Here is a 26370-nt window from a genome sequence, read left to right on the forward strand (position 1 = left end):
TAAAGGATTCCAGTGCCCTTCCCCCTGCCCACAGCATTCAGCAACCACTAATGTATCTTATGTGTCTATGGATCTGCATATTCTGGACATTTTATATAAATGGAATTGTAGGGCTGGGGATGTGGCCCAGTGATAAAGTGATTGCCTGCCATGCATGAGGCCCTGGGTTCAAATCCCCAAGCACCAAAATAAATAAATAAATAATAAAAATAGAATTATATAATGGAATCACATAGCATAACCTTGTTATATGCCTTTTATGACTAGCTTCCTTAATATGTTTTCAGAATTTGTCCATGCTTCAGCATCAGTGCCTCATTTCTTTTTTTTAATTATCTATTTAAAATAACTTTATTTTATTTATTTATTTTTTTATGTGGTGCCGAAGATCGAACCCAGTGCCTCATGCATACTAGGCAAACGCTCTACCACTGAGCCATAATCTCAGCCCCAGTGCCTCATTTTTTATTTCTGAATATTATATGTTTTTAGTAGAGAGACAGTTGGACTGATTTCATCTTTTGCTTTTATGAATAATGCTGTTATGAATATCTGTGATTAAGTTAGATTTTTTTTTTGAATGCTTATTTTTCAATTCTTTGAGGTATACACCTAGGAGTGGCTTTGCTGGGTGGTGTGGTTACTCCATGTTCAACTTTTGAGGAAGAACCACCTATTCTCCAGACCTCATTGTTTTAGGCAGGTTTTTGTTGCTCTTCTAAACACCCAATGAGAACCACTTAGAGGAGGAGAGTTTATTTTATCTCACAGTTTCAGAGGTTCAGTCCATGGTCAACCAACTGCATAGCTCTGGGCCCTGAGGTGAGGCAGAACATCATGGCGGAGAAGCATAGCAGAGGGAAGCAGCTCAGAATGGAAACCAGGAGGCAGAGAGGGGGCTCCACTCACCAGGGACAAAATATAAACACCAAAGGCACACCCCCCAGTGACCCCCTTCCTCCAGTCACATTCTACCTGCCTACATTTATCACCCAGTTAACCCAGTGGATTAGTGGATTAATCCACTGGTTAGGCTACATCTCTCATGATCATTTCACTTCTGAACATTCTTGCATTGTCTCACACATGAGCTTTTGGGAGACACCTCATATCTAAACCATAACACCCATTTACCACCCACCAACACTCTATGAGGGTTCCAATTGCTCCATATCCTCTACAATCCTTGCTATCATCTGCCATTTTCATTACACCATTGAGTGTATGAGTGGGAGGCAGTGTCTCCTTATAGGCTCAATTTGTACTCACCTGATGGTTAATAATGTTGACCTCTTCTCATGAGCTTTATTGGCCATAGATTTATCTTCTTTAGGGAATTGTCTATTCAGATTCCTTACTCATTTTTAAATTGGGTCATTCATCTCTGCATTGTCACGTTGTAAGTTCTTTATTTAGATTAATTCAAGTTCCTTATCAGATATATGGTTTGCAAAAATTATAGCCCATTTTTCATGTTGTCTTCTAATTTTGATGTTACCTTTGAAACAAAAGTTTTCAATCTCGATGATTTCAGATTTCTATTTTTCTTCTGTTGTTTGTCCTTTTGGTGTCCTATCTAAGAAACCATTGCCTATAATAAGGTCATAAAAAGTTATCATAATTTTTTTCTTGTATATTGGCCCTGTATCCTGCAACCTTACTGGACTTATTCATGAATTCTAATCATAGGTTCCATAGGATTTTCTAGGTTTAAGATCATGTATTATGAAAACAGAGATGAATTGATTTCTTCCTTGCCAATCTGGATTCCTTTTATTTCATTCTCTAGACTAATTGTGATGGCTTAAACCTCCACTAAATGTAGAATAGAAGTGATGAGAACAGACATCCTTCCTGTTCCTGATCTTAGAAGTCTTCAGTCTTTCACTATTATTAAACAGGTGGCATTTATCAGGTTGAAGATATTTCCTTCTACTCTTAGTTTGTTGAGTAATTTTATAATCAAGGGTCATTAAACATTAGTCAATACCTTTTCTTCATCTATTGATTTTTGTTCTTTATTCTATTCATAAGGGATTTTAAATTAACTAATTGTTGTTGTTGTTGTTAAACCAACCTTGCATTCCTAGGCGATGTGTAACCCTGGATGTGCTGGATTCACTTTACTAGTTTTTGATGAGGATTTTTTTTTGCATCCATGTTCATAAGAAATATTGGTCTGTAGTTTATTTTTCTAGTGCTGTCCTTATGTTGTTATGACATCAGGGTAAACCAGTTTCATAAAATGAGTTAGAAACAAATCCCTCCTCTACTACTTTTTGAAAGAGTCTATAAAGAAGGCGATATTAATTCTTAAAATTTTGATAGAATTTTTCAATGAAACCATCTGAGCCTGGGCTTTACTTTGTGGGCAATTTAGGGTTTTTTATTGTTCTTTTGCTTTGTTTTAGATCAGTTTGATTTGGATCAGTCTCTACTTTTTAAAAGTCTATTTAGATGTTCAACTTCTTCTAGAGTCAGTTTTGTTAATGTCTTCTAAATATTTGCCCATTCAACTTAAGTTATCTAACTTTTTGGCACACAATATTTATAGTATTCTCTTATGAACCTTTTTATTTCTGTAAGATCAATGGTAATGTGTTCTCTTTCACTCCTTATTTTAATAATTCAAGGGATCTTTTTTTCTTGGTGGTTCTAGAAAAATATTTGTCAATTTTGTTGAACTATTCAAAGCACCAACTTTGTTCTGTTGATTTTTCTTTATTGTTTTTCCAGTCTCTATTTCAGTAATTTCTGATTAAATCTTTATTATTCCCCTCTGTTTGCTTAAGGTTTTGTTTGTTCTTCTTTTTCCCATGTATCAAGTAGGAGGATTATGGGGATTTTCTTTGTCTTGGGTACTGGGGATCAAATCCACGAGTGCTTTCACTGAGCTACACCCCCAAGCCCCTCTCCCCTTGTATTATATTGCAAAAAGGTCTCCCTAAGTTGCTGAGGCTGGTGTCAACTTGCAATCCTCCTGTCTCGGCCTCCCCAGTCACTGAGATACAGGTATGTGTCACCACATCCATTGGAAGATTATATTTTTGATTTAAGATCTTCTGTTTCCTTTTAGATCTACTTGTTTCATCTATCATCAAAATGGGTATATTGATGATATGCCTATTACTTTCATTTGAGCAGCACACAATGTATAGACATTATACTGGAACTTCACTGTATACTCTTAGTACAATTATATGACAATCAAAATAAAATAAAACTTAAAAAAGAAAATGAGATTATTTAAAGTCTCCCCCTATTTTATTGGATTATCAATTCTACCCTCAGTTTTGGCCTTTTCTCTTTCAAGTATTTTGGGGTGCTGCTGTCAGGTGAATATATAATTGGTGCATCTTCCTGATGTAGTAATCCTTTTAACATCATAAGTGTTCTTCAGTATCTGTTTTAGTTTGAAAGTCTATTTCATCTATTAGTCTAGTCACTCCAGCTTCCTAATGGTTGCTATTTGCATGCTACATATTTTGCCAACCTTTTACTTCCAACTTATTTCGTGTATGTGTTTGCTGTCTTTTATTAGCTCTTGAACATCTGAAACAATTTTTCTTTTATCCTTACACAAACACAATAATTTTGGAGAGTATAGAATTCTGGGGTCACAATCCTTTCTCCTGAGAACTCTTACCATTACTTTCTAACAGCGTTGCATATTAATGCCATATTATACAGTCCTACTCTAGTTTTGTTCCTTTTTAAAATAACCACATTTCTACCAAAATTTTATCAGTTGTAATAGATTTAACAACCACGCCAACATTACTTAGCCAACTAACTTTCACTGTTTTTTCCCCCTGATTTTAATATTTTCTCAACTCAGAATTTATAAAAAATCTACAAAACATGTCCAAGTACAGACCTTCTTTCCATTAATCCTGAACATCAATCAGGGAGCCCCTTTGGCATAAAGATTCAAATATTCAGATCAATAAAGTTATATATATTTATATTTGTATTATAAAGTTTTATATATATATATTTATAAAAAAGTTCATATATATATATATATATATGTGTGTGTGTGTGTGTGTGTGTGTGTGTGTGTATTTCATTTGATCTAGTCTCATATCTTTGTCTTTCATGATTTTTATTTCTTTGTCTTTTTTCCCCTAAGTTCTAGGAGTTTCTTGACAAAACCTTTTCATTCCTTCAAACTGATCGTACTATTCAATTATTTTCCCATCACACTTTGCAAACTCCCTGTTTCTCTGACGGCACGGTTTCACAGCACCCTTGCCTTTGCTCTTTCCAAGACCTCATCCTCCTAAATCTCACTGGAGCAGCCTGACTTCACAACATATTATGAGTCCTCAGAGCACTTTCCCTATTTCACTCTGATAAATTTCTACGTGTTCCTGCAGATTTTCACAAAATAAGGCCAAGACAGTTTGATGCCAGTAGCTGAGAGTGAGCTTCATTAACAACCCCTCCTGTTGGTGGATTGCGAGACCAAGAGAGAAGGAAATTCTGGTTTTGATCACTGGGTTATATACCTAACTGACCTCAGTCACAGAACACTGGGGTGACCGTGTTCCTATATAGCACAGTCTCATCCTCTGTCTATGAAAAGCCTTCTCTTGTTTTATGTGTGCATTGACTTGGTGACTCTCCCCTCCATCAGGGTCCCCACTCTGCAACCCTCTAGGCAATGCTGGGAACCCCCATTCCCTGGAACCTTCCTCCATGGCTGACATGCAGGACGTGTCCCCCAGTTGTTCTGCACTTCTGCTCCTTGTCTCCTCCCTTCACTGATTTGTCAGATGCTAAGGGGTTTAGGGAGGTTGAAACTGAGGGAATCCATTTACCACTTTTTTGGGGGGGCGGTGTTTTAGCCAGTTTTTCATTACTGTGATCAAATACCTGACAAGAACAACTTAGAGGAGGGGAAGTTTATCTGGGGCTCTCAGTTTCAGAGTTTTCAGTCCATAGACAGCGGACTCCATTGCTCTGGGCCCAAGATACAGCAGCCTATCATGGGGGAAAGGCCCAGGAGAGGGAAGCTGATCAGCTCATGGTGGAGTCAGGGAGCTGGGGGGCTGGGGAGGTGGGGGGGAAGAAGCCACAGGGAAAGATGTACCCTTCCAGGACATGCCCCNACCATTGGCCTTGCCAATACTTTGTTAGACCTGCACAGCTATCTATTACCCCCAGCCCTACTTTCAGGTCAGACCAGCCAGAGAGTCTGAGAGGTCTCCCAGCCTCCTTCCAGGACATGCCCCTGTGACCCACCTCCTGGAGCCACTCCCCACCTGCCTACAGTTACCACCTAGTCGGTCCATTCAAACTAGGATGGACTGATTAGGTTCCAGCTCCTGTAATCCAATCATTTCCCCCGGGAATTTCTGCATTAACAGGAGCTTTAGGGTGACGCATCACATCCAAACATAGCAGCAAGTTATCTTCTCAAGGCAATGAATTTCAGCAGGCTGCTGCCTCCCCTGACTATAAGCATTCCACTGGCTTCTTTTGAGGTTCTAGGTGTGGACAGACTACACCAGACCTCCAGCAGCTGCTTAGAGCTTCCCTTTTGTTTAAGCTGGACCACTTCAATGGGATAGTGAGAGAGAAAGAGCTAGAAATGTGGCTTTAAATTGTCATGTGAACTGTAAAAGCCTTTTCTCCAGCTTATTTATTTTCTGTCCCATCAGAGGGGAAAAACCTAAATCCTAAGAATCAAAATGACACTAGAGTTCTTCCCCTTTACCAAAAGAATGATTACTGATGGCTATTGTTCTTCTCTTATTTTTCCGATAGAACTAAACAAGGTAGAAAAACACAAACATTTTTTCTGTGGATAATGTGGGTCAACGGGGTTATTCAATTAACATCCCTTTCTCTCCACTTAACTGTAAACTACATTAAAGCAGAGAACATGTCACATCTGCTCAGCACCATATCCCCAGTGTCTAGTGGGCCACGGCTGACAGAGTGGGCATCCAGTAAGCCTCTCTTGAATAAATGAGCAAATCTTGAGCAAAATCCTGGGCAGCTGGGCAGAATCTACGTTGAAATGTTGGGCTTTTGGCTGGAACAGCAGATCCATGTTTCGACCACAGGAACAGGGCAGAGAGTCCCAGCAGGCAAAGGCTCAAGGGGTCAAAGATTAATGTGCTCTTCCTCCTACCCTGGCAAGGCTTGGACAACCTACTTAGAACCTGTGCCAGGTTAGAGCAAATCTGCAGGTGGCACAAGAGCCAAAGGAGTGTGTAAAATCACAGTCGTGAAACAGGCTGCAAATCAGGGGACGATGGGATTAAAGCAGCATAGTGATAAGGGACTCAGAGGGTGATAGACCTAGTCACAGAATCAGGGAAGACTTTTCTGGTACTTGAGACAAATAGCAGATCTGGTAGGTGACAAAAATCTCCTACTCATTCCTTCTGCCCCCTCTTCTTCTTGTCCCTCTTCTTTCCCAGTCTTCTTCCTGGAATTCTGGAAGGCAACAAAATTAGCACCAAATGAAGCATGTATTAACTAGGGTATAGTCTATGCTACTGAAACAACAACATGTTAACTTAGATAAAACAGCTGCCTTGACTTTCCCTCACATCCCCTAGGATGACAGTGCAGAGCTGCAGAACTGTGTCGCCCTCCATTTCTAGGTCCCAGGCAGCGGCTGGCTGATCTCAGGCATTGCCAATTTCCCAGCCAGCGAGGAGACGGAAAGACGGAAAGTGGAGGTGCACTTGCTTTCTTTTTAAAGATGCAATCTGCAAGTTGCACATATCAATTCCCCTTAGGCCCCACTGGCCAGCGTTTATTCATGTGATCATACTGACTAAGTGGGAGTCTGGGAAATGTACCCTCTAGCCAAATAGAGAAGAATGATGATAGTGGACAATTAGCAGGTTCTACTGCAGAGACAAGACCATTAATCCAGAGAGATCAATGTATCTCTCAATGCCTCAGCACCTGCTAAGCATGGATGGAAGTTCCTATTACATGGTGGGAGTCAGCCTCTGACGGCCAAACAGCCCCAACCACAGCGTTTGACCAGCCACTTCAGAACCACTTTTACCATTTTTGTTTTAAAACTTGTTTAAACTAATAAAATAATTAGTTTACCTTTTTATGCGGTGCTGAGGATCGAACCCAGTGCCTCACACGTACTAGGCAAGCGCTCTACCACTGAGCCATAACCCCAGCCCCCACTGTTAACCATTTTTACCATATTTATCATCCACGTCCCATGCAAAATCAGGTTGTAGCCCTTAGATCAGAGGTCTAGAGCCTCTTCAGGACCTTATCATCCTACGCACCTCCAGCAGATACTCCTGGCTCCTTTATCATTTCATTCTCTGTTTAACAGGGAAATATATTCCAGAATTAAATATTGCAATTATCAGAGAAAACTAAAGGCTCTTAGCCAGGAACCATAACACCCCGTTATACAGCTCTCACTGGAAACTGATTGGATCAGAATCTCTAGGGAAGGGTTCTGGAATTTTTCAAAATCAATTCCCAAGGGGAATCTAATGTGTAAGAGCAAAGAAACCCAGTGCCCTCACATTCAGAAATACCACTCAGTCTCCACAAAGGGCAGAAAAGGGTTGTCTCTTTCTACTGTGTAAAAGAGTGTCTTGCTGGGCACTAGCGGGTGGGGGTGGTTTCTCTCATTGCTTGCTTGTATTTGGAGAAGAGAGGCAAGAGGGACTTCTTTTTTTTTTTTTTTTTCCAGTGGCTCAACAAGACAGAAGATGTAGACTTTTCCCAAGCCACTGAGCAAGTCGGCAAAACCCCAAATCTGGTTCCAAAGCTCTGGTCAGCTCATTTCTTTGGTGAGGTGCAAGGCTGGGTCACTGTGTCCCATAGCCCTTCCTGGTCCATTCACACTGGATGAAGACCAAGGGGACTAATAGTAAACCCATAATACCATAAATACCATAATACCATAAACCCATAATACATAATAATAAGCACATCACATTTTTCTATGTACTTTACATAGATGAAAACAAAGCACAAAATTGTCAAACAATTTGCCCCAGGTCACAAAGTGGCAAAGCTGGGATCTGAACCCAGGCAGATTGGCCCCAGGATCCGTGTCTCTGATCACCCCACCAGAGCATTCGAGGCAAGGAAGAGGGAGTGATTTCTACTTAAAAGTAGTAAGAAGCCAATATTGGGTCACACGGAACAAGGATTTGCTGAGCATCTAAAGGTGCTAGGAAGTCTTCACACACCTCTCAAGAGGGGAATAAAGCAACAGATAGAAGCTCAGTCTTCCACGCCCTCCCCCAGAATTGCACGGGAGCCTTGGGGACGTCTCTGCCCTAGACTGCTTTCTGAGGAGCCTCTGATGATCCCTCGCCTCCTCTGTGCCCAGGATGGTTCAGGTCACTCTGCTCTGACCACAGGTACTTTTGATCTCACTGGGCGGAGGAAGGCAAGCTCCTGACACACAGACAGAGCCACTGCCCCCAGAGATGGGCTCTCTGCTGAAATCCATCAGTCCCAACACGCAGGCTCAGGAGAAGGCACTCAGGAACACAAGAGTGGTTGTCAAGTAGAAAGTACCTTCTGCTCTTTCCTTCTGCACCGTCCCCCTGACAAGCTGTGCCTGACACGGGGGCATTAATTTTTCATGCCGTTGTGCTGCAGACACACAGACTGGTTTGGAGCGATGACAAATGAAGTGCAAATGTGGCTTGAAGCCCCAGCACCAAGATGCCGAGGCTACAGGTCACATCATACTCCGCCTCATCCTCCTGTCCCCGTGACACAGCCGCGCCTCTGCTCTACATCTGCTTCTGTGGCTGCAGATGGAAAAGGAATACCATATTCTCAGCTGGTCGCAGGAAAGTTGATTAAGAAAAATTCACTCCCTCCATGCGGTTTCTGATCTCTTGTTTATCTTCATTTGAACCGTCCCGGGTAGATGTGTCTCCATGGCAATCCACTTCCATTCTTTTATCCAGAAGCAGGCAGGGCATACATTATAAAATAAATAAATGATTAAGAAACATCTAATTATTGTTATTAGTTTCTTACTTGAAGGTACTTCCAATCTGCTGCTTATTAAAGTCATTCATCAACGAGCTCCGTGCCCTTTCCGCAGGCGCTGCTCCCAAGACCAGTGCGGGCCCGCTGTCTCCCGCAGCACGCGGTGCTTAATAAACATGGGGAATATGGATGGCTGCGAATTCCTCCCTCAGCCTAAACTCCAGCATGATGGATTGATGCTTCCTAAACATGGAGACTATTTCTCTGGCCATTCATCAGCCCTACCACAAATACAGGTGTCAGCTCGGGCGGACGTCAGACTCTAACTACCTCCTCTAGAGCATACGTAGAGAAAAGCCTGCGTTTCCCACCCAGGGACCTCATCAATTTTTCATGCACTGCAGTCCCTTGACTTATTAAATATTTATAACAATGTCATTATTTACCAAACAAGCTACCAGGCTGTGTTGGAGGCCCCCAGAGCAAGACTCACGAGTGTATGGGGCACAGCCCTCCCGTCGCCCGCTCCCTCTGGTCAACCTTGGGAGCAGGGTGGTTGGGCATAGAACTGCTTTCCTTCCTTCCAAAATGCCACCTGAGGTCTCTCTAGGGCTTTGGTAGAAGCACTGAAAGACCAGAGGTGCAGTACTGTGCTGGAGACCCAGGCACCACGAAACCCAGGGCACTGTGGAGCTGGGAACTGTCCCACCAGGGACCCACCCTGGCCACCAGGGCTGTCGCTCTTTCCTTTCCAGTCCCCTGATCCACTCTCCTACTTGCTGTCTTCTGGATTCCACAGTCAAGAGCTCTGATGCTCCTGGGTAACCGTAGATCCCAAAACTCCGGGCAGCAGAGAAGAACCCCATGCACTCCACCAAGATTTGCTGAGCCTGGCAGAGGCAGGCACTGCCCTAGGAGCCAGGATGGCGCCATGTGGCTGCCTCCACAAGACTCACGGTCCCGTGGGTCATCTGTGCCGGGGTCCCCTCCCCCATCCCAGTTGGGAGCACCAGATACCTCCTTCACCTTCCATGCCCCTTGGCCATGGGCTGGTGACCCAGATCCTGCTCGGTGGGATCTGCAGGAAGGTTTTCAGAGAGCAGAGGTGGTTCTGGGAACCAGTTTGCTTTCTGGTGAAAAAAGACCTGGGTAGAGAAAGGTCCCACCTTCTTCAGTTGGATGTTGTCACATTTGCAGAACTTTATCCGTCACAGAAGGCCAAATCTGAGGACAATCAGTGTGCCAAGGGTGGCGGAGAGAAGGGAAAGAGCCATGGTCCTAGATGACACCCCCTGAAGGACTGAGCTGACCTCTGCACCTGCCCTGACTCTGGACTTTTCACCAAGTGGGTATTTTAAAATAGCTTTCACTATGAGAAAGCCACAGTAATAAACATCATTGCAGGTGAGGTCCACATTGATAGATGCTAAAATTAGTGGGCCCAGTGTTTGAGAAACAGGATATTTGCATGGCCTAAAAAAAGGATCTCTGCCAGATCATATAGTGATGATAAAAAGAGCAACTTTCTGCAGCGGTGAAACCCACCTTAGCCAAGCCATCAAGGTCAAGATCACCAGCAGAGTCATTATCGACGCCTCCTTCGCCCTGAAGCACCGAGAAGGGCACATTGCTTTTGTGGTACTCTTGCCCGAAGGAAAAAAAAAAAAAAAGCAAAACCTCAATCAATTCATGAGAATACATGAGACAGACCCAAAATGGAAGGACGTCCTATGTAAGCAGCTGGTACTCTTTGGAAGTGTCAAGGTCACAAACGACGGAGGAGCTGGAGGAGTTATGAAGACAACTAAATGCAGTGTGGGATCTGAGATTGGATTCTGAGACAGAAAAGACCTAAATGGAGAAATGGGTAAGATCCACATCATCTGTACTGTTCTGACTTAGTTTCTGGTTTTGATCACTGTGCTACAAGCTGCTGTTACTCGGGGAAGGTGGCTGAAGGGCGTATGGGAATTCACTGAAATTGTTTTTGCGAATTTTCTGTACATTTAAAAAAAATTTTTTTTTAGTTGCAGATGGACACGATACCTTTATTTTATTTGTTTATTTGTATGTGACGCCAAGGATCAAACCCAGTGCCTCATGCATGCTAGGCAAGCACTCCACCACTGAGTCACAACCCCAGCCCTTCTGTATATTTTTTTAAAAAAATTCGAGCCAAGGAGGCGCTCTGAAATTCCATTACCAAAATGTAGAAATTTCATCACTTTCTGAATTGCAGCAGTACACCTTACTCAGGGACTGCAAAGAAAAAGATTATATCCAATCCAAGGGGGCCCCCTTCCTGTAACTGTATTACCAAGTGCAGTTGGCTATGTTCATTATTAAATTTTCCTGTTTAATCTAGTGTAGGGTGTTGGAGGAATAAGTTACAAAATACAAGCTGTGAAGTAAAATAGGCCCAAGTTCATAGTCCATACCCAAGATTTCCATTCATTACTGTGCGATTTGGAGGTAAGTTATTTATTCTCTGGACCTTGGTATACATACGTGCAAAACTGAAACAGGGCGCCAGCTCTGGTTGGACATTCTGTTAGGCAGAGCTGAAAGCCTTCAGAACTAGACTCATATGGGAGGAAAGACAGACCAAAGACTCTGCTGTCATGGGAACTACTACGTTATACTGGGGGAGAGGGATGACGAACCAAAGAATGAATTTCAGAGGCTGAGAAGTACTATTAAAATAATAAACAATTCTAATATAGTATGGATAAATATGTAGATAAAACCAAATACATTCAAAACTACATTAAATATAAATAAACCAACCTCCCCAATTAAGCTGCACAATGGTCACAAAGATATCCTTTTACAGGTGCAGGTTTTGAGGCACAGAGAAGTTGAGTAACCTGTCCTGATTGTCCAGCCAACAAGTCAAGGTCACAGGCCTGGTGACCAGCGGTATGCACGTTAGGTGAGCACATCGCCTGTCCACTGCTCTAGCAGCAGTGGGCCAAGTGTTTGAGAAACAGGCTCTAGGTCTGCCTTCCTACCCTGCACCCAGATTTCTGGCACACACTGCTAACCAGGCTCTCTGGTGACGCCATGTTGTTGTCATGGTAACCATGCTATGGCACAAAATGGATATCGTCTCTCTCCTAAATTAAAATCTCACCCTGGATTGTCATTTACTTCAGAACAAATGTAGCAGGTCATAAAATGTCCCTCCTGCACCCATTTCATTCGCTGCTTCCTGCCCTGCATTCTAGCAGGTTTCCAGAAAGCATAGCACTTTTTCCTGCCTGGAATATGAGTCATTCTCCACTGCCCTCTCCTCCACTGCCCAGCCCTGCCTCGGAGCTCAGCACCGTGCTCCATCCTTTAAGCCTCATTCCCACTGAAGCTTTTCATAACCGGATGATGCAAGTACCTTTATTCTCCATCTTCCAGACAGGAAGGTCAACGCAAAAGGGTTAAGCAGTCAACCCACTGATTGAGCAAATGTGAACATTTACTAAGGAACCACTCTGGGCCTGGACTCAATTCTGGGTGTGATAGCAAATTGACACCTTCTCTGTGCAAACTTTTGTGGACTCAGAACCTGAGGCCAGTACAGTCCATCTTCAGTCACACTGCTCCATCCCCAATGCCTTCCATGCCCCAAGAGGACAGATATAACTGACACCGTCACCATGTCCCTTGAACTGGATACGTATACTGCAGGTGCTATGGGTCCTTCCTAAACAAAGGGAAGGCACAAGAGAGAGAGAGAGGATGTCACATGCCCAAGGTTCCACCAGAGGCAAGGAGGCCTGACTTGGACTAATCACTGTGGTCTCGTTTATACCACTTTCCCACACTCAAGAAAAATAGGGCTGCTATAAATCCAAAGAGCAGGCCTAACGTACCCCTGAAAACGGGGTGCAAGGCCACTGGGTTACATGTGCCAAATTTCATCACGTTGGGTAAAAAAGAACCCTTGTCCCCACTTTGTGCAGCAAATGTTGGCAGAGTGCGAAAAACTTGGATGGCCAAGACCAGACCAAATCAAGACTGAATCCCAAAGGATTCTGCTGAGAGGGTGCAACCTACCCAGAGGCCAACCATCAGGGCCATGTGGAGATGCTGAGAGGAACGGGCCACAGAGGAAAAGCAAGATAACCCCCCGATCCCGAGATCCGTGGAGTCTGTCTAGGGACAGGGAGCAGGTGCCGGGGCTGGGGACAGACCTCCAGCCATTCCGGCCGAGTCAGGCCTCAGATCACTCCTGGGGCACTTGAACACTCAGAAACTTGGGTCCAGGGCAAGGGGCTTTGTCACACCTTTCTTGAAGGATTGAAAGGCACAGAAGTGTTCAGAGACACCAAGTATTTGAAAGTAACCCTCCAAGTTCTAAGGAGACATACAAAGTGATCCTCGAATATCTGTATAACTATCAAATCTATATATTTTGTGACATGTGAACACTTTTAGGCACAGTGAAGCCTCTTGAATAATCATTGTACTGTGGGGTTAAACTAACAAAACCTAAAGTAAAATTGCCTCATTTAAAACAAGAGAAGCTGTAAGTGCCATCTATACCTCTGGTTTTCAGATGTGGCTCACACTAGTCCTTGGTTAGAAATACCATCTCCCCGTTCCTGCCCTAAACCATAATAACATCTTTAGGAAAACAAGATCTGCTCTATGATCTGTATTCACCAGTTTCTAGGAACATGGGATGGCTGGTACTCACCCGAAGGGAAATCCTGCTCACTGATGCTGCTTTTCTCATTTCATATGGAATTAGCATTGCCACACTCAGAGAACAGAGGCTAAGCACCTGCAGACTGGGGTTTTTAAATACATTTGACAATGGTGATCTCTACTGCCCCCAAGTGGTCATAAGTGATGTGACATCCTCAGCAAGGAGTTCTGTCTGGAAGGATAGGAAGGACACATCCTCAGAGCAGGATAGTGAAAAAACCAAGATTCTAAACACATGGGAGTAGGAGAGGACCAAGAAATGGATGGTCCCTTTTATGCTGCCATTTCTTCCTATCATAAACATCTGGTAGGAGAGGAAAAACAATAGGAAACTTTGAAAAGTCTGTTGGAACAGAGTCAGAAGGTGAGTTCCTTCTGGTCCAGCTCCCTGGCCCAGGACAAAACACCTCAGATCATCGGGGAGGAAACGGGAATAACAATCACTTTGCAGATTATATCCTCGTGGATATGCGCCTTTTCTTGTAATTTTACTTAGAGGGTCTTTGTACGTATCCTGTAACTTGCTTTTGGACATTTAACATGGCAATTTTGAGGCATTTTGTATAGACTGATGTAGTGCAAATATCATTAGTCAACACCAAATACATACTGGTTGGCAAGGGGGAGAAAAGAGGAATGTGGCTTGAAGAGGGCATCACGTAATAAATTTATTATATTTTGTTACATTTTCCACTTTTCTCTTAATTCCAACTGTATACTATATAATCAACTCCTGTTTCAGAAATAAAACGTTTTAAACATAAAAATATAAATTTTGCTTCTTAAAAGTGCATACACCTTGAATAATAAAACATACAAATAAATAACAGAAGTCAGTGACACATCTCATGCACTGGCCTAAAATAATTTAAAATGTATGATACACTTTTCTTCCAGCCTCTAGGAAAGACATCCTGCCTTACATTTTTCTGTATAACTAAAGAAAATTACACAGAACTATGGACGGTGCGTGAACAATACCGAAGCATTTTGTGTACAGTGATATACATGCAGATTTTACAGCGTAAATATGGAAAAGTTCAACCAAGAAACTACTCTGGTAATGAGACTTGAATTCAGTTTTAACCAGTGGTGAGAGGCACAGTTGGTGGGCAAATCCATACCTGAACACAAATGCATACCTGAAAGGCCTTCAAAGAGAACTTCAACTTGGGTAATACCATAATTGCCTTTCCCCTTGGTTTAATGAAACCTCACTGTGTAGAATAGCACCTAGGAAATTTCATATTGCGTCTTACCAATTGCCACAGAGCTCACTCCTCTGGGAGGCCTTTCTAAAGAAACATTTCCTTGTTATCTTTACTCCTTGAAATGTTGAAAATACCAGGTAAATTATGTTTCTTTTCGTTTTGTAGGCAGCATAATGCTTGACAGGATGAAACCACCCGAGCCCAGCAGATTATTTTGAAGATGTTGAAGTGCATTCAGCTCACCGCAGATTAAAACTAAATGTCATATGCCTCCATAGGTAACATACTGCCAAGTTTTTGGATGAGTATTTCTTGAGTTACACGAAAAAAATTGCAATGAGGGTTACAAAAATAAAAAAATTCCAAGTAAAATGTTTCACATTCATTTTCAAACTAAAAAGAATTTCTGAAACTACGTTCTGGGTAAGAGCGAGCTACAATAGAGAATGAGTTGAGTACAGCAGCCTGGGGTTTGCTATTTCAATTACTACAAAAAGGCAACCGTTCTATCAAAAGCAGGGACAGGTCTTCCAAGGCTAGAAAGGTTGTTTTTGTGTGTGTGTGTTTTTAATTCTCCCAAATAGTCTCACTTGGAGGAACTTCCCTTCTCCTCAGTGGGTTGGTTTCTGATCCACCATGAAATCTGGTAGGGAGACTTTGGAGAAAGATGCAGACCCCAAGACCACCAATTCCCACCAGGCTGGGAAATGCCAAGCTGTCCACCTCCCGAATCAGGCCTGGAATCAGAAAGGCCTCATATTCCAAACAGGAGGTTGATATTTTCCTCCCTAACACAACTGAGCAACTGGTATCACTCCTGAGACTTCATATGGCAGTGATTATCACCATAATTCTCGGCAAACGGAGGGTGTATCGCAGTGGTTCTCAATTCCAACTACAAATCAGAAACACCTACGAGCTGTAATGGTGGTTCCTGGGACAGGCTCCTACACTACCTAGATCAAAAGCTCGGGAGGAGTCCCAGGCTTAAAAGTTCTTTAGATGATTCTAGTAAACACTGGGTATCACAATCTCAGATGAGTCATTCAGAAGCGGCTCTCAAGTCTGCCATAAACCCCTTTCTCCTCCACACTGGGAAACACTGCTTTTAAATGAATATGAGATGGATCTAGATCAGAATCCACTGCACAACACTATCATAAATTCCACAGCCTTGTTCTCACTGGGACCAGTGGGTGGGAAGCTCCACAGCTTTCCAAAACAGCTCCAAGTCTCTACAAAAGCATTTTAAAATTGTTAGCACTATTTGAAGCCACATTCTTTCCTTGTGACCACGATAGAACCCTAGAAGATATAAAAAATTAAAATCTATAGAAAATGGCAGGTTATTTTTAGAACAAAATACTTTAGGAAAGTCTTCAGGCTAAATACAGTATATACACCAGTGTATGTTCAGTATCTCCAATTCCACTCCTGCTTCCAAAATACTTATTATTTTACATACAATCTCACCAATAATAAAAAAAAAATTGGCAAAGGGAAATAGATGCGAAGCAAACCAAGAGATCACATTCATGCTCATCTACACTGAGGATTAAGCCACATTTGAAAAATTACAAATTCAAAAATAGAGCTCCATAATCTAAGAGTTGCTTTTTTTTTTTTTTTTTTAATGCTTAACATTTAGTGTAGTCTTTTCTTTATTGGTTGCTTGCATAGGTAGAAAGAGCATGCTTTCTGGATTAGATGGAGGGCATGCAAGACCTTTTCCATTACTGGGGGAATCATGAGTGATCATGCCCAAAATGTGGCTGCAAAAACAAACACTTGGGGAGTTGATCCAAAGACAGCGTGAGACACTGGGCGACACTGGGCGTTCTGTTAAATAAAGGCATTGGACTCCCCTGCCCCCCCCCCAAAAAAAGGCAGTCAGGTTTAACAATAATGTTGCCTTCATGAAATTAAAGACAAAGACGGCATGCACACTCACAGCTATGTCTGTCTGTTTGTGTTTACAACAGGCACTGGTTTGTCAACAAATTTCACCCTTCTCAATTCCAAATAATATAAGCTTCAATGTGCCTTCAGAATACATTTTAAACTGTGCTTATGATTTGCATACTATTTCAAAAATTCAACCCAGAAACACTATCTTCGTATCCAATAACAACTTACCTAGGAAACAATAACTTCAGCTGTTCAGGAATTTGTCAGAATGAAATGTAACATCAGATGTCCATCTACTTCTAAAAACGTGTTTCTCTGAAATAAATAAGCTTTGTTCACTGTTCTCTGCTCCACTTGCCCTAAGCTGCCACTACTGTTCCTGACGTTTTCATGATAGTTCATTTAGAGGGATGACAATTCCCCAAACCCAAAGAAAAATCCCAATATCCACCTCAAGACAAATGGATGACCAAATTCTAATGCAAAGTGACTTGGATTTTCAAGTCCTCCAATAGCAGAGGCAGCTCAGCCTGAACCAGCAAATCGAAGAGCAGGATGTCTGCAGAGATGAAGGGCACTTTTGGTTTCCAGACAAAACAAACATGCTCAAGAGGACCATGAGCCTTAGCCAGAGCCAGAATCCAACAGATCTTTTTGTCGAGAGGACTGCCATTCCGTCCCACGACAGCCTTCCCAGCCTCATGAGCTGTGCTGTCAGGGCTCTTTGGCTACAGCAAATTCCTGAAGCTTCAGCAGGTCTTTAAACACAAAACAGGCCCTTAGTGAACATTTGCAGAATGAATGAAGGCTGGAAAGAAGGATTACAAAAGAGCTCGGGCAGCCTCACAGACAATTACAGCATTTCAGCACACCACAAACAACCAATTCCACTGCTACCGGGCCAGCGTGCTATGATGTACTTTCAGTTTGGCTGCTTTTAGGATGAGAAAATACAAAAGGCAGGAGAGGGCCTACCAGGAAGGGCACCTCAGTTTCCTTGTGCTTCCATATTCTCTAGGGGGTTAACAAAGGTGAGGCACAGGGCTGTCTTAAGAATTGAGACAGCCCAGTGCACTGGATGTTTACAGAAAGAGAAATCAAGAATAATTTTTTAAAATAAGCAAACATTCCCAATGCAACCCTACTGTTGGTGACTACGTGGTGCCTACAAGGAAAGGACTTCTGTCATCAGGCCCATCGAGGTGTCAACCAGAAACCCAGACCCACGACCCTTAGCAGATGATTTTAACCCCAAAGCATATAATGATCACTGTGCCAAATATCACTGAGAATTAAAAAAAAGAAAGAAAGAAAGAAAGAAACACTAAGTCCTTGACCCTAACAAAGAACTAAATTGAACCAAGTAACAATACTCCCACCTAAAAGAGCACCTTCAAACTTTGGGGAAAAATTTCCTTTTCTGTGGCTTAAAGTTGTAACTAGTCGTTAGGAATAATGAAATTTTCATTGTTTACCAACCCTGGAAATAGAAAGCTTAACGATGCCTGGCCAATGCCATAATACTTCCTGGCATTTTTTTCTATTTAATTAAACCTGAAGCAAGGACTAAATTCCATAGACATATAGTTTATAGATTTTATTATATTATAGAAATTTTATTTCTAGATCCCATGGAAAATTAAAGAGATTTGTAGAGGTTTTTTTTTTTTTTTTTTTTCCTTAAAGGCATTACACATAATGGAAAATCCATTCCTATAGGACTCACGAATAAAAATATTTACCATTGTAAGAATCAAACTAGTTTCTATTAATGCTTAACTGACTATGGAAAAAAAGTGTTATTAAAACCCTCTGCCTAATCAAAAAATAATTCTAAGACTACTTTAGAGCTTCTGATAGATTTCAAATGAAATCTACCCGCTAACAAAGACAACAGGTTCAAATTAGACAAACATTCAATTCCTGATATTGATGATCCCACATTTGTGCATCTTTTTCAGGAAATAAAAGCAATACAGGAAAACCAGAGCAGTGGCTGACACGGGCGGGGCTGTTGGTGAGGTGGTATCAAAGGCAGCCAGCCCCGCAGTCAGGCCACAGCACAGGACAACGCTGCTCAGGAAACCACTGAATCCACACAGCACAAGGACAACACCTAGTGAAGTGTCTAGTACAGGGCTCGGTGCCAGGGTGACGGCTCATGCTGAATGAGTTACGTGGAGCACTACAGTAACCTTCACGAGTGGAATAAGCAAGTCTTCACCACTGCAAGGGTCGAAAATTCCAGCTACCCTCAACATAATGGCTCCTTGCAAGTTACCAGCTAATGCTCAAATTAGCAGCAAAATAAAGTTAAGTAATCTCCTGGAAACAGTTCCCAAGAGGTATTCATGGAAAAAAATAAAAGAAAGAAAAAAGAGGGCAGAATTCACAGCTATGCATGCATGTGTTGTCGTTACTTCATACACAGCAATACTGAAAAGGAAGGCTATCAACAAATCTGTGCACCATGAGTTCAGGAAGAACCTGAAGAGTCTATGACCAAAATAATAACAACAACAATAATAAAAAAAAATAACAACATAAACTTAGCATTCTAACATAAACTTAGCATATTTTATGGCAAAGTGACAAATGCTATTCAAGGAGAATCAGGATTATGATTCTCCTTATATTTAAAAAGCAAATAAAACAAAAGCTAAAATTGAAGCAGGAAATGATTACCAGGAGACCTCCAGAGAGCTTGAAAAACTATAGATTTGCTTTTCTGTGCTATTTCTATGAGGTGCTCCTTTTTCTATATAAGAAATGCAGTTTGCACTGACACTGCCAGATGGAACACACTCCAAACCCCGCTTGTGAGGTCTGGGTGTGCGATTACGTCTTCAGCACAAAGAAGATATAAATGAGTTACTGAAAAGCAGTCAGAACGAAAACTGGCAAGCGGGATCCAAAGTGCATCTGTAATACTGTGTCACACACTGCTTCCACACACCATCACTGACTCTTGGCAGGAAGCAACTTCTTTCCTTTTCAAGCTATGAGATGAGGGGACACAAGTATGCAAATGGGGGCAGCATGGAGCCTTCAGCTTCTAACAGAAAAAGCAATACCACAGGAGAATGGTAGGATTCATGCCTCCAGTTTAGAATGCATTTTTTTCCAGGAATCTTTCAAAGGTGTTAACTGCTCTGCTACAGTTCAAAATCCAAATGGACTTAGCTAGCAAACGTAGAAGGAAAAAAATTTAATTAGTGACTGGATCCTGGCTATCCAATTTGCTACCTCTTGGAACACATCGCAAGAGTTAAGACAGGTGAGGGTGCTGCACACCTCTGCAGAGATAAAAGTAGTCTAAGACTTTGCTTCTACCTCTGTAATGTCTCTGTGGCAGTAGGAGAAATGACACAGTCACCCACATGTCACCTTCCTCTTTAATCCATTTACTGTGCACATCCATCCTGGACTAGCTGAGTATAGATACCTGAGAAACATTAGTGTTAAAATATTGCCCTTTACAAAGACTGGTAAATGGGGCACAAGTGCAGAAAGCAACAGTTTTATCTCGGTTTGTTTCATATGTTATTGTCACAGTTTTTAGAGCTCCTGGTGCCACTCGACAATCCGCAGTGTGGACAAATCCTGCTCAGATGAAACCCAAGTCAAATAATTCACCCTTCCACACACTAATGATAGCTTAACTGGTTCACAGGTTTCAAGACCCTAGTGTCCAATGAAAGTCATTAGAGTTCTCTAGAAAGAAATATATACAATTGCTAAAGGGACTCTCCGGGTATTGTCTATAATTACTCCAGTTAGCCTGGTATCAATGCTTTGCCTATGGCTGTTATTTGGTTCAATGGCAGAATAAGGCGACGCTTTTGACAATTTACAACTGACTTCTCCTTGCATACAAACACACACTCACGCACGCGCAGGCACACACAATCAGGCACATGACCCCAAAAATAACAAAACAAAAGCATAGAGGGCTTTGGTGGGAGAGGAGGGGTGCTAAATAAATAAACATCTTTACAGACAGAACACTTAGGCTGCGGAACGTCACTGAGGTTTCTGAGAAGGCCGTGCAGAGGTCTGCATGCTAGAAGGTAACTTTTTGGAGGCTTTCTCAGCAGGCTGCTTGCCGCTGGGAGATGAGGGAAGTCCGGAATCCAGCTGGGAAGACTTGGACTTGTGAGCAGAGAGCAGGGAATGTTTAGCGGAGGCAGGGTCCTTAGAGACAAGCTGCTCCTTTCCAACTGCATGTGCATTTGGCTGCTGGGGGCCTGGAGGCTGGTGGCCTTTCTCGGCCTTGTCATCCCTGGCACTCTTACTGTCCGACTTGACAGAGCTGCCCCCTGTCTTTTTAGACAGCAAGGTTGTCTTGCCGAGGTCCGTCGACCGCCTAGTTTCCTTCTGTCTCAAGGCTGATTTGAAGAAGGACAGCCCCTTATCCTCAGACTTGCTGTCCCTCTTCAGACCAGACCGCACGCTCGTGCTGGGGGAGCGCAGGCTGGCCATGGAGGAGCTGCGCACGTGCTTGCCGTCACCTCTGCCCTCCCCGGCTCTGGCCTGGCTCACCCGAGGGGAGCTGGGTTTGGAGATGGAGGTGACACTGGCTCTGTCGGATCCCAGGCTTTGTCTGGAGCCCTCCCTACTCAAGGTCCGGTCTGAAGTCCTGTTCTTCCCAGGAGGGTAGGAGCCCCTGGTGGCAGAGCCTGAGGCTTTTTTGGCAGATGTAGAGGAAGCAGTGTAAGCGAGGGCAGAAGCTGACTTCTGCTTCTGTGGTGAGGGAGACGATGTGGAATCATGGGACTTGGGGACCGACTCCTTTTTGGGCTGGGCAGGAGCAGGGGATGAATGCCTTCCACTGGCCCTGGAAGAATCCGCTTTGCTTCGAGAGCGAGAAGGCTTTAGAGAAACTTTGACAGGAACAGGAGAAGAAGGAGATGTACTTGAAAGAGATGATTCTTGGCTTGCCAAGGCTGCTCTCCCCTTCCGCAAGCTTTTATCTGGCTCAGAAGTGCCTTTGGAGCTGGGGGACCTCTTGGTTGTGCTCTCTGGTTTCTTTGTGAGCGAGCCTGGGTGGCCTGGGGGTTTCACTTCTTTGACTGGAGAGCTGTCCACAGAATCACTCTGATCCACGTAAGCAATCTGGTTATTGTTATCAAATGCATCGGAGACAGAAGGTAAGCGATCCCCTTGTGCTAAGTTTTTGCTCTGTGTATCTACAACACTGGAGTTCAATTTGCGGGTATCTGACTCGTCTCTGAACACGCCTTCCATGACAGCCAGGGGGGCTCGGCCCACAGCCTTGTGTTCTCGTCGACTGTGACTATCACTTACTTCCTGATAACTGCTGGACAGGTTCCTCAAGCTGCCAAAGCAAGAGATGGAGACCTTGTCATCCACTGCCTCCCCGATCTTCTCTAAGGTGGAGGCAGAGCTGTGAATTGGAGAGTCCCCTGAGAAGCGGGAAGGAGAATTGGAGCGCATCTGCAGCTTCGCAGACAGGGACCAAGAAGGTCTCATGCAATTTTCATTAACAGCCAAGGGGCTGGTCACAGACGATCTGGAGGACAAGCTCTGGCGCTGGACACTCCTCACAAATGGCCGAGTTGAAAAGCCACCTAAACATGGTAGAGAGAATTCTATTAAGCTAAACCCACAAAAACATTCCTGTAACATCTTAAGAAGGTAAAGGTGGACCCAAAGCAGGCCACATGTAATGACGGGAGTATCACTCTCAGTGTCACCTGTCTGAGGTCACAGCCATGTGACTTCAACCTTCTGAAGCCCAGTTCCCTTATCTATAAAAGAGGAACCTTCTAGCTCAGGGGTAAGCAAACCATTCTCCGTACCTCCTGGCTCTCCCTCCAGGTCAGCATACTTCCGGTAAAGGCCCACCAGAAGTATGTTAGGTTGCATGGATGACCGCTCAACTCTGCCACCACAGCACAAAAGCAACCACATAGGTAACAAAAAAATGGCGTGGCTGTGTTCTAAAAAACTTTACAGAAAAAAGGCAGCAGGCCGCAGGGCCCGTCGGCTGCAGGATGCTGTGTGTTGACCACTGGTCTACTGTACGGATTAAAGAAAATCTCAGAAGTCCTGTGCCCGGCAGAAGACCTGGCACTTCAGATGCTCATGAAATGGAAGCTGCTCATCCAGCTTCCTCCTCCTCCTGAAGCACAACTGGGGTTCACAGAGGCAAGTCCTGCCCAAGATTACACAAATAATTAAAGGCAGAGCTAATACCAGAACCCCTCACCCCTTGGCTCAAATACCACCTGTAAGTTAGTCTGCAATCGTTGACTAGTAAAGTGGAGAAGAGCTAGAGATTTCAATGGAAAGAACTAGAAACTTGGATACAATCCGCACCAAACCTAAGGGACCTAACACTTTCAAAGAAAACCCTCATAATTAGAACAATATGTTAGTTTGCAGTGTCTTAAAACTTCTAAAGAAAATATTCTAAATTGAATTTTATACATACTTGATACTGTAGCTGTGGCATTTAAGAAACTGCATAAATTCCTAAGAGGCAGCCTCTGTTCTGTGGGCACTATCCAGAACCATTAAATGATGATAATGCTTAAGAGGATATTGATTCCACCAACTACACTGTTTAAAAATAGATCGAGGCAACCCATATCTAGACTTACCATTAAAGTGACAGTGAATTCTAAGTTTACAAGTTGTGTTGAATATAACCTCCACCTAAACAAGCAAAGGCTCACTAGTTGGCTTTTCACAAAATGTCAGGAGCTAGAAAGAGCTTAGCAATTATAGTCCAATATTCTTATTTTACAAATAAAACAGTGGTAAGCCAGACGAAATGGCAGAGCTGAAACCCTGACACAGATCTCCTAGTCTGCCACCTTCTTCCAACCTCCTGCGCTTTGAGCTCCATTTCATTTTCTCAGAATTATCCATCATCACTAGAGACAGATTATGGCGATCGAAATGCTGGCCGCAGAGTGAGACTCGCTGGAGGATGAGTCACCGCCCTCATTACAGAGGCTGAGCTCACCCTCTGCTCCTTCCAGCTCTCAGTGCAGTGGCTGCCTGATCTTTCCCACACCACCTGGGGTCCCTGTTAGGACCAAGGTCTATCCTGCCATTACTCAAGTGGTAAGTGAAGGCTTCAGAGTTCAGTTTTTAATCAGATTTGCCCAGTTTTTATATTGTGATTACGCTCAGAGAAAGAAATCTGGAGCTGAAGTTGTCAGGGGCCTCATTGCCAGGCTAGGACTCACCAGGTGGCCCTGAGCAAGCACAACTTCACTGAGCCCCTACAGCCATTCTGAAAATTATAAAAGCACTTTGAAAAAAAAAAATGTGTACATTATCATACAGTTAAAGCTTCAGCCTCACACTAGACCATAAAAGTGGAAAATAACGATGTGGTATAAAGTCTTGGGTCATAGAGGAAAAGCCAGTGACCATGTCCATAAACAATGTTACTTCTTACAATCATAACTGCAGCTAGGCAGCCCCACTCCTACCCACTTTGAGTTCTCCCACGATCTCCGTGGGACTTTGTTCCTAACCCTGAGGCCCCCTGCACTGTGTCTGTATGTTGCTGTTTTGAAAACCCATCAGCAAAACCCACACCCACCATCATCTTCACTCCTTTCCCCAGTCATCTCCACGGACTCGGAGAGCGAGGCCAGGGAGGTGCGTCTGGAGGAGGCCGCTGAAGTCACACTGGCTTGCTTGCTCCCTGGAAGCCGGCTCACCCAGTGCTCGCACAGGGAAGAACTTGTGGAGCCTGCAGAAAAGGAGATGGGAGCTGAGGTCAGCCAGGGTCCTGTGGCCAGCCTGCACTGCCCACGCCCTCATGGACATGCTGCAAGCCAAGCTGGGGACATCTGGTGTCCTAAGGACACCGTGAACTCCCAGAGCTGATTACCCCAATGAAGATGAAGAACAGAAGTCAGCTCCTGCACACAGACAGGAATGAAATGCAAGCACAGGGATGACCACTTCAGAACGCAGTATGTGACCCGTAAGAGTTGGCAAAAAGAGGGGATGTAGACAGTAATTCATGTCTGTTCATTCTAATATGGATTAAGCATCTACAGAGCATGCAACTATTCTGAGCACCTGTAGAAAGCTTTGACTCAGAGAAGAAAGGGAGCAATGTGCACTACTCTTAGCTTCACCGCCTGACAGAAATTGTTAACCATGTTATCACATTAATAACACACACACATGTCCTTTCAGGTCCATCAGTCCTATCTCCTATTTGTTCCAGAAATGCCCTTCAATATACAATAGTGCAACAGAAAGTGCTCTTGAGGTTGACTACATGAAGCAGCACTACTGGCTCAGCAGACAAGAGCATGTCATTTCTGAGCATCTCTGACTCTGGTAGAGCACCCAGGGAAGCCTCAGAGCAACTGAGTTCCCACTTCCTGTCAAGGAAGTGAGCAGCTACACACTGCGTGGAGTTTGGCTCAGCAGGGCTCATTGTACTTGAGGAAGGCATCTTTTCAGCCTCTTTGAACTCACCTCTCCCAGGCTTGGAGACAATCAGTGGTCACCATTCCTTACCCTACCCTGTCAACACAGTATCATGTTTTGTCCTCTGCCACATTCTCTTAAAGTCAAACTTTACAGCAGGAAGCACATGTGCCCTTGTTTGGATTATGTCTTGTGTCTGCATGTGTCTTGTGGGTGGGTGCTGGTTCCTATGCTTATTAACATAACAGGCTAGATCCTACGGGCTAAATCCAAGCCATCTGTTACAGTCATCAATCCCTTCCCAAAGAGAACAAGTCAATCTTATTGGAAAAAAGAACTATTTCTAATGGTACTCATCGACCCTTTACAAAGTGTTCTCACATCCATTACCTAATTTAATGCAAGCAATGATCCAATGAGGGAGGACTATGACTATTACACCCATGCTGGGTGATGACCATGTGGCTCAGGTGGGCCATGCTCCAAGGTAACCCAGGAGAAGGTCTGAAAGCAGCAGCCAGGCTACTGACCCACTCCCCCGTGCATTTATCCCACAGGCACAGGCGCAGGCTGTCTGAGCCAGGCTCTGCCCACCACTGCGTGGACTGTGCTGGTCCATGGCTGCCACACAGTCCATCCCACTTCCTTAATTGCAATCAAGCTGGTTTCCAGACTAAGAGAAATGTGAAGATTAACTTGATCAAACTGACGGTCACGAAGTCTCTAAGACATCCCCTAGACCATGAACTACAATCTTTTGCTCTAGAAAAACTTGCCCAAGAACAACAGTCAGCCTTACCGGCTACTGAGCTGTTAGCCGACCACGACGGGATGGCTGTCCGCCTTTGGTAGAAGAGGATATAGGCTGTCTGTGTGCACACCTCGTCCTCCGACAGCTGCTGCACATCACTGTCATCGAAGCAATACCAGAGGCCATCCACAGAGTTCTTACAGTATGCTGCCAAAAAGAGACCATGGTCAGTACCAGAGGAGACCATGCCAGCTGTTCCATTCCATCCAGAAACCATTACTTTGGCTTATACAACTAATTCAAGAACTTTTTAAGTCTGCACGTAGTAACACAGAAAGAAACTTTTTAATAAATCCAAATTCCATATCACACTCAAACAATGTTTAAAGAAATTCCAAATTATTT

The 26370-nt window shown here is 43.5% G+C and overlaps 1 protein-coding gene across 1 annotated transcript in view; it reads right to left on the reverse strand.

Annotated features, from left to right (window-relative positions):
* Positions 1-20165: 20165 nt before the first annotated feature.
* The window catches only part of Usp31 (ubiquitin specific peptidase 31), a 66819-nt gene continuing 60614 nt past the window's right edge, over positions 20166-26370 (reverse strand). The window contains exons 14-16 of the mRNA XM_015491166.2: positions 26014-26172; positions 24367-24519; positions 20166-22375 (exon numbers count right to left, since the gene is read on the reverse strand). Of these exons, the coding sequence (XP_015346652.1) occupies positions 20808-22375; positions 24367-24519; positions 26014-26172 (1880 nt within the window). The 3' untranslated portion in view covers positions 20166-20807. The remainder of the gene's footprint in view (positions 22376-24366; positions 24520-26013; positions 26173-26370) is intronic.

The sequence above is a fragment of the Marmota marmota genome, unplaced genomic scaffold (genome assembly GCF_001458135.2).
Source record: "Marmota marmota marmota unplaced genomic scaffold, marMar, whole genome shotgun sequence".
Taxonomy (NCBI): domain Eukaryota; kingdom Metazoa; phylum Chordata; class Mammalia; order Rodentia; family Sciuridae; genus Marmota; species Marmota marmota.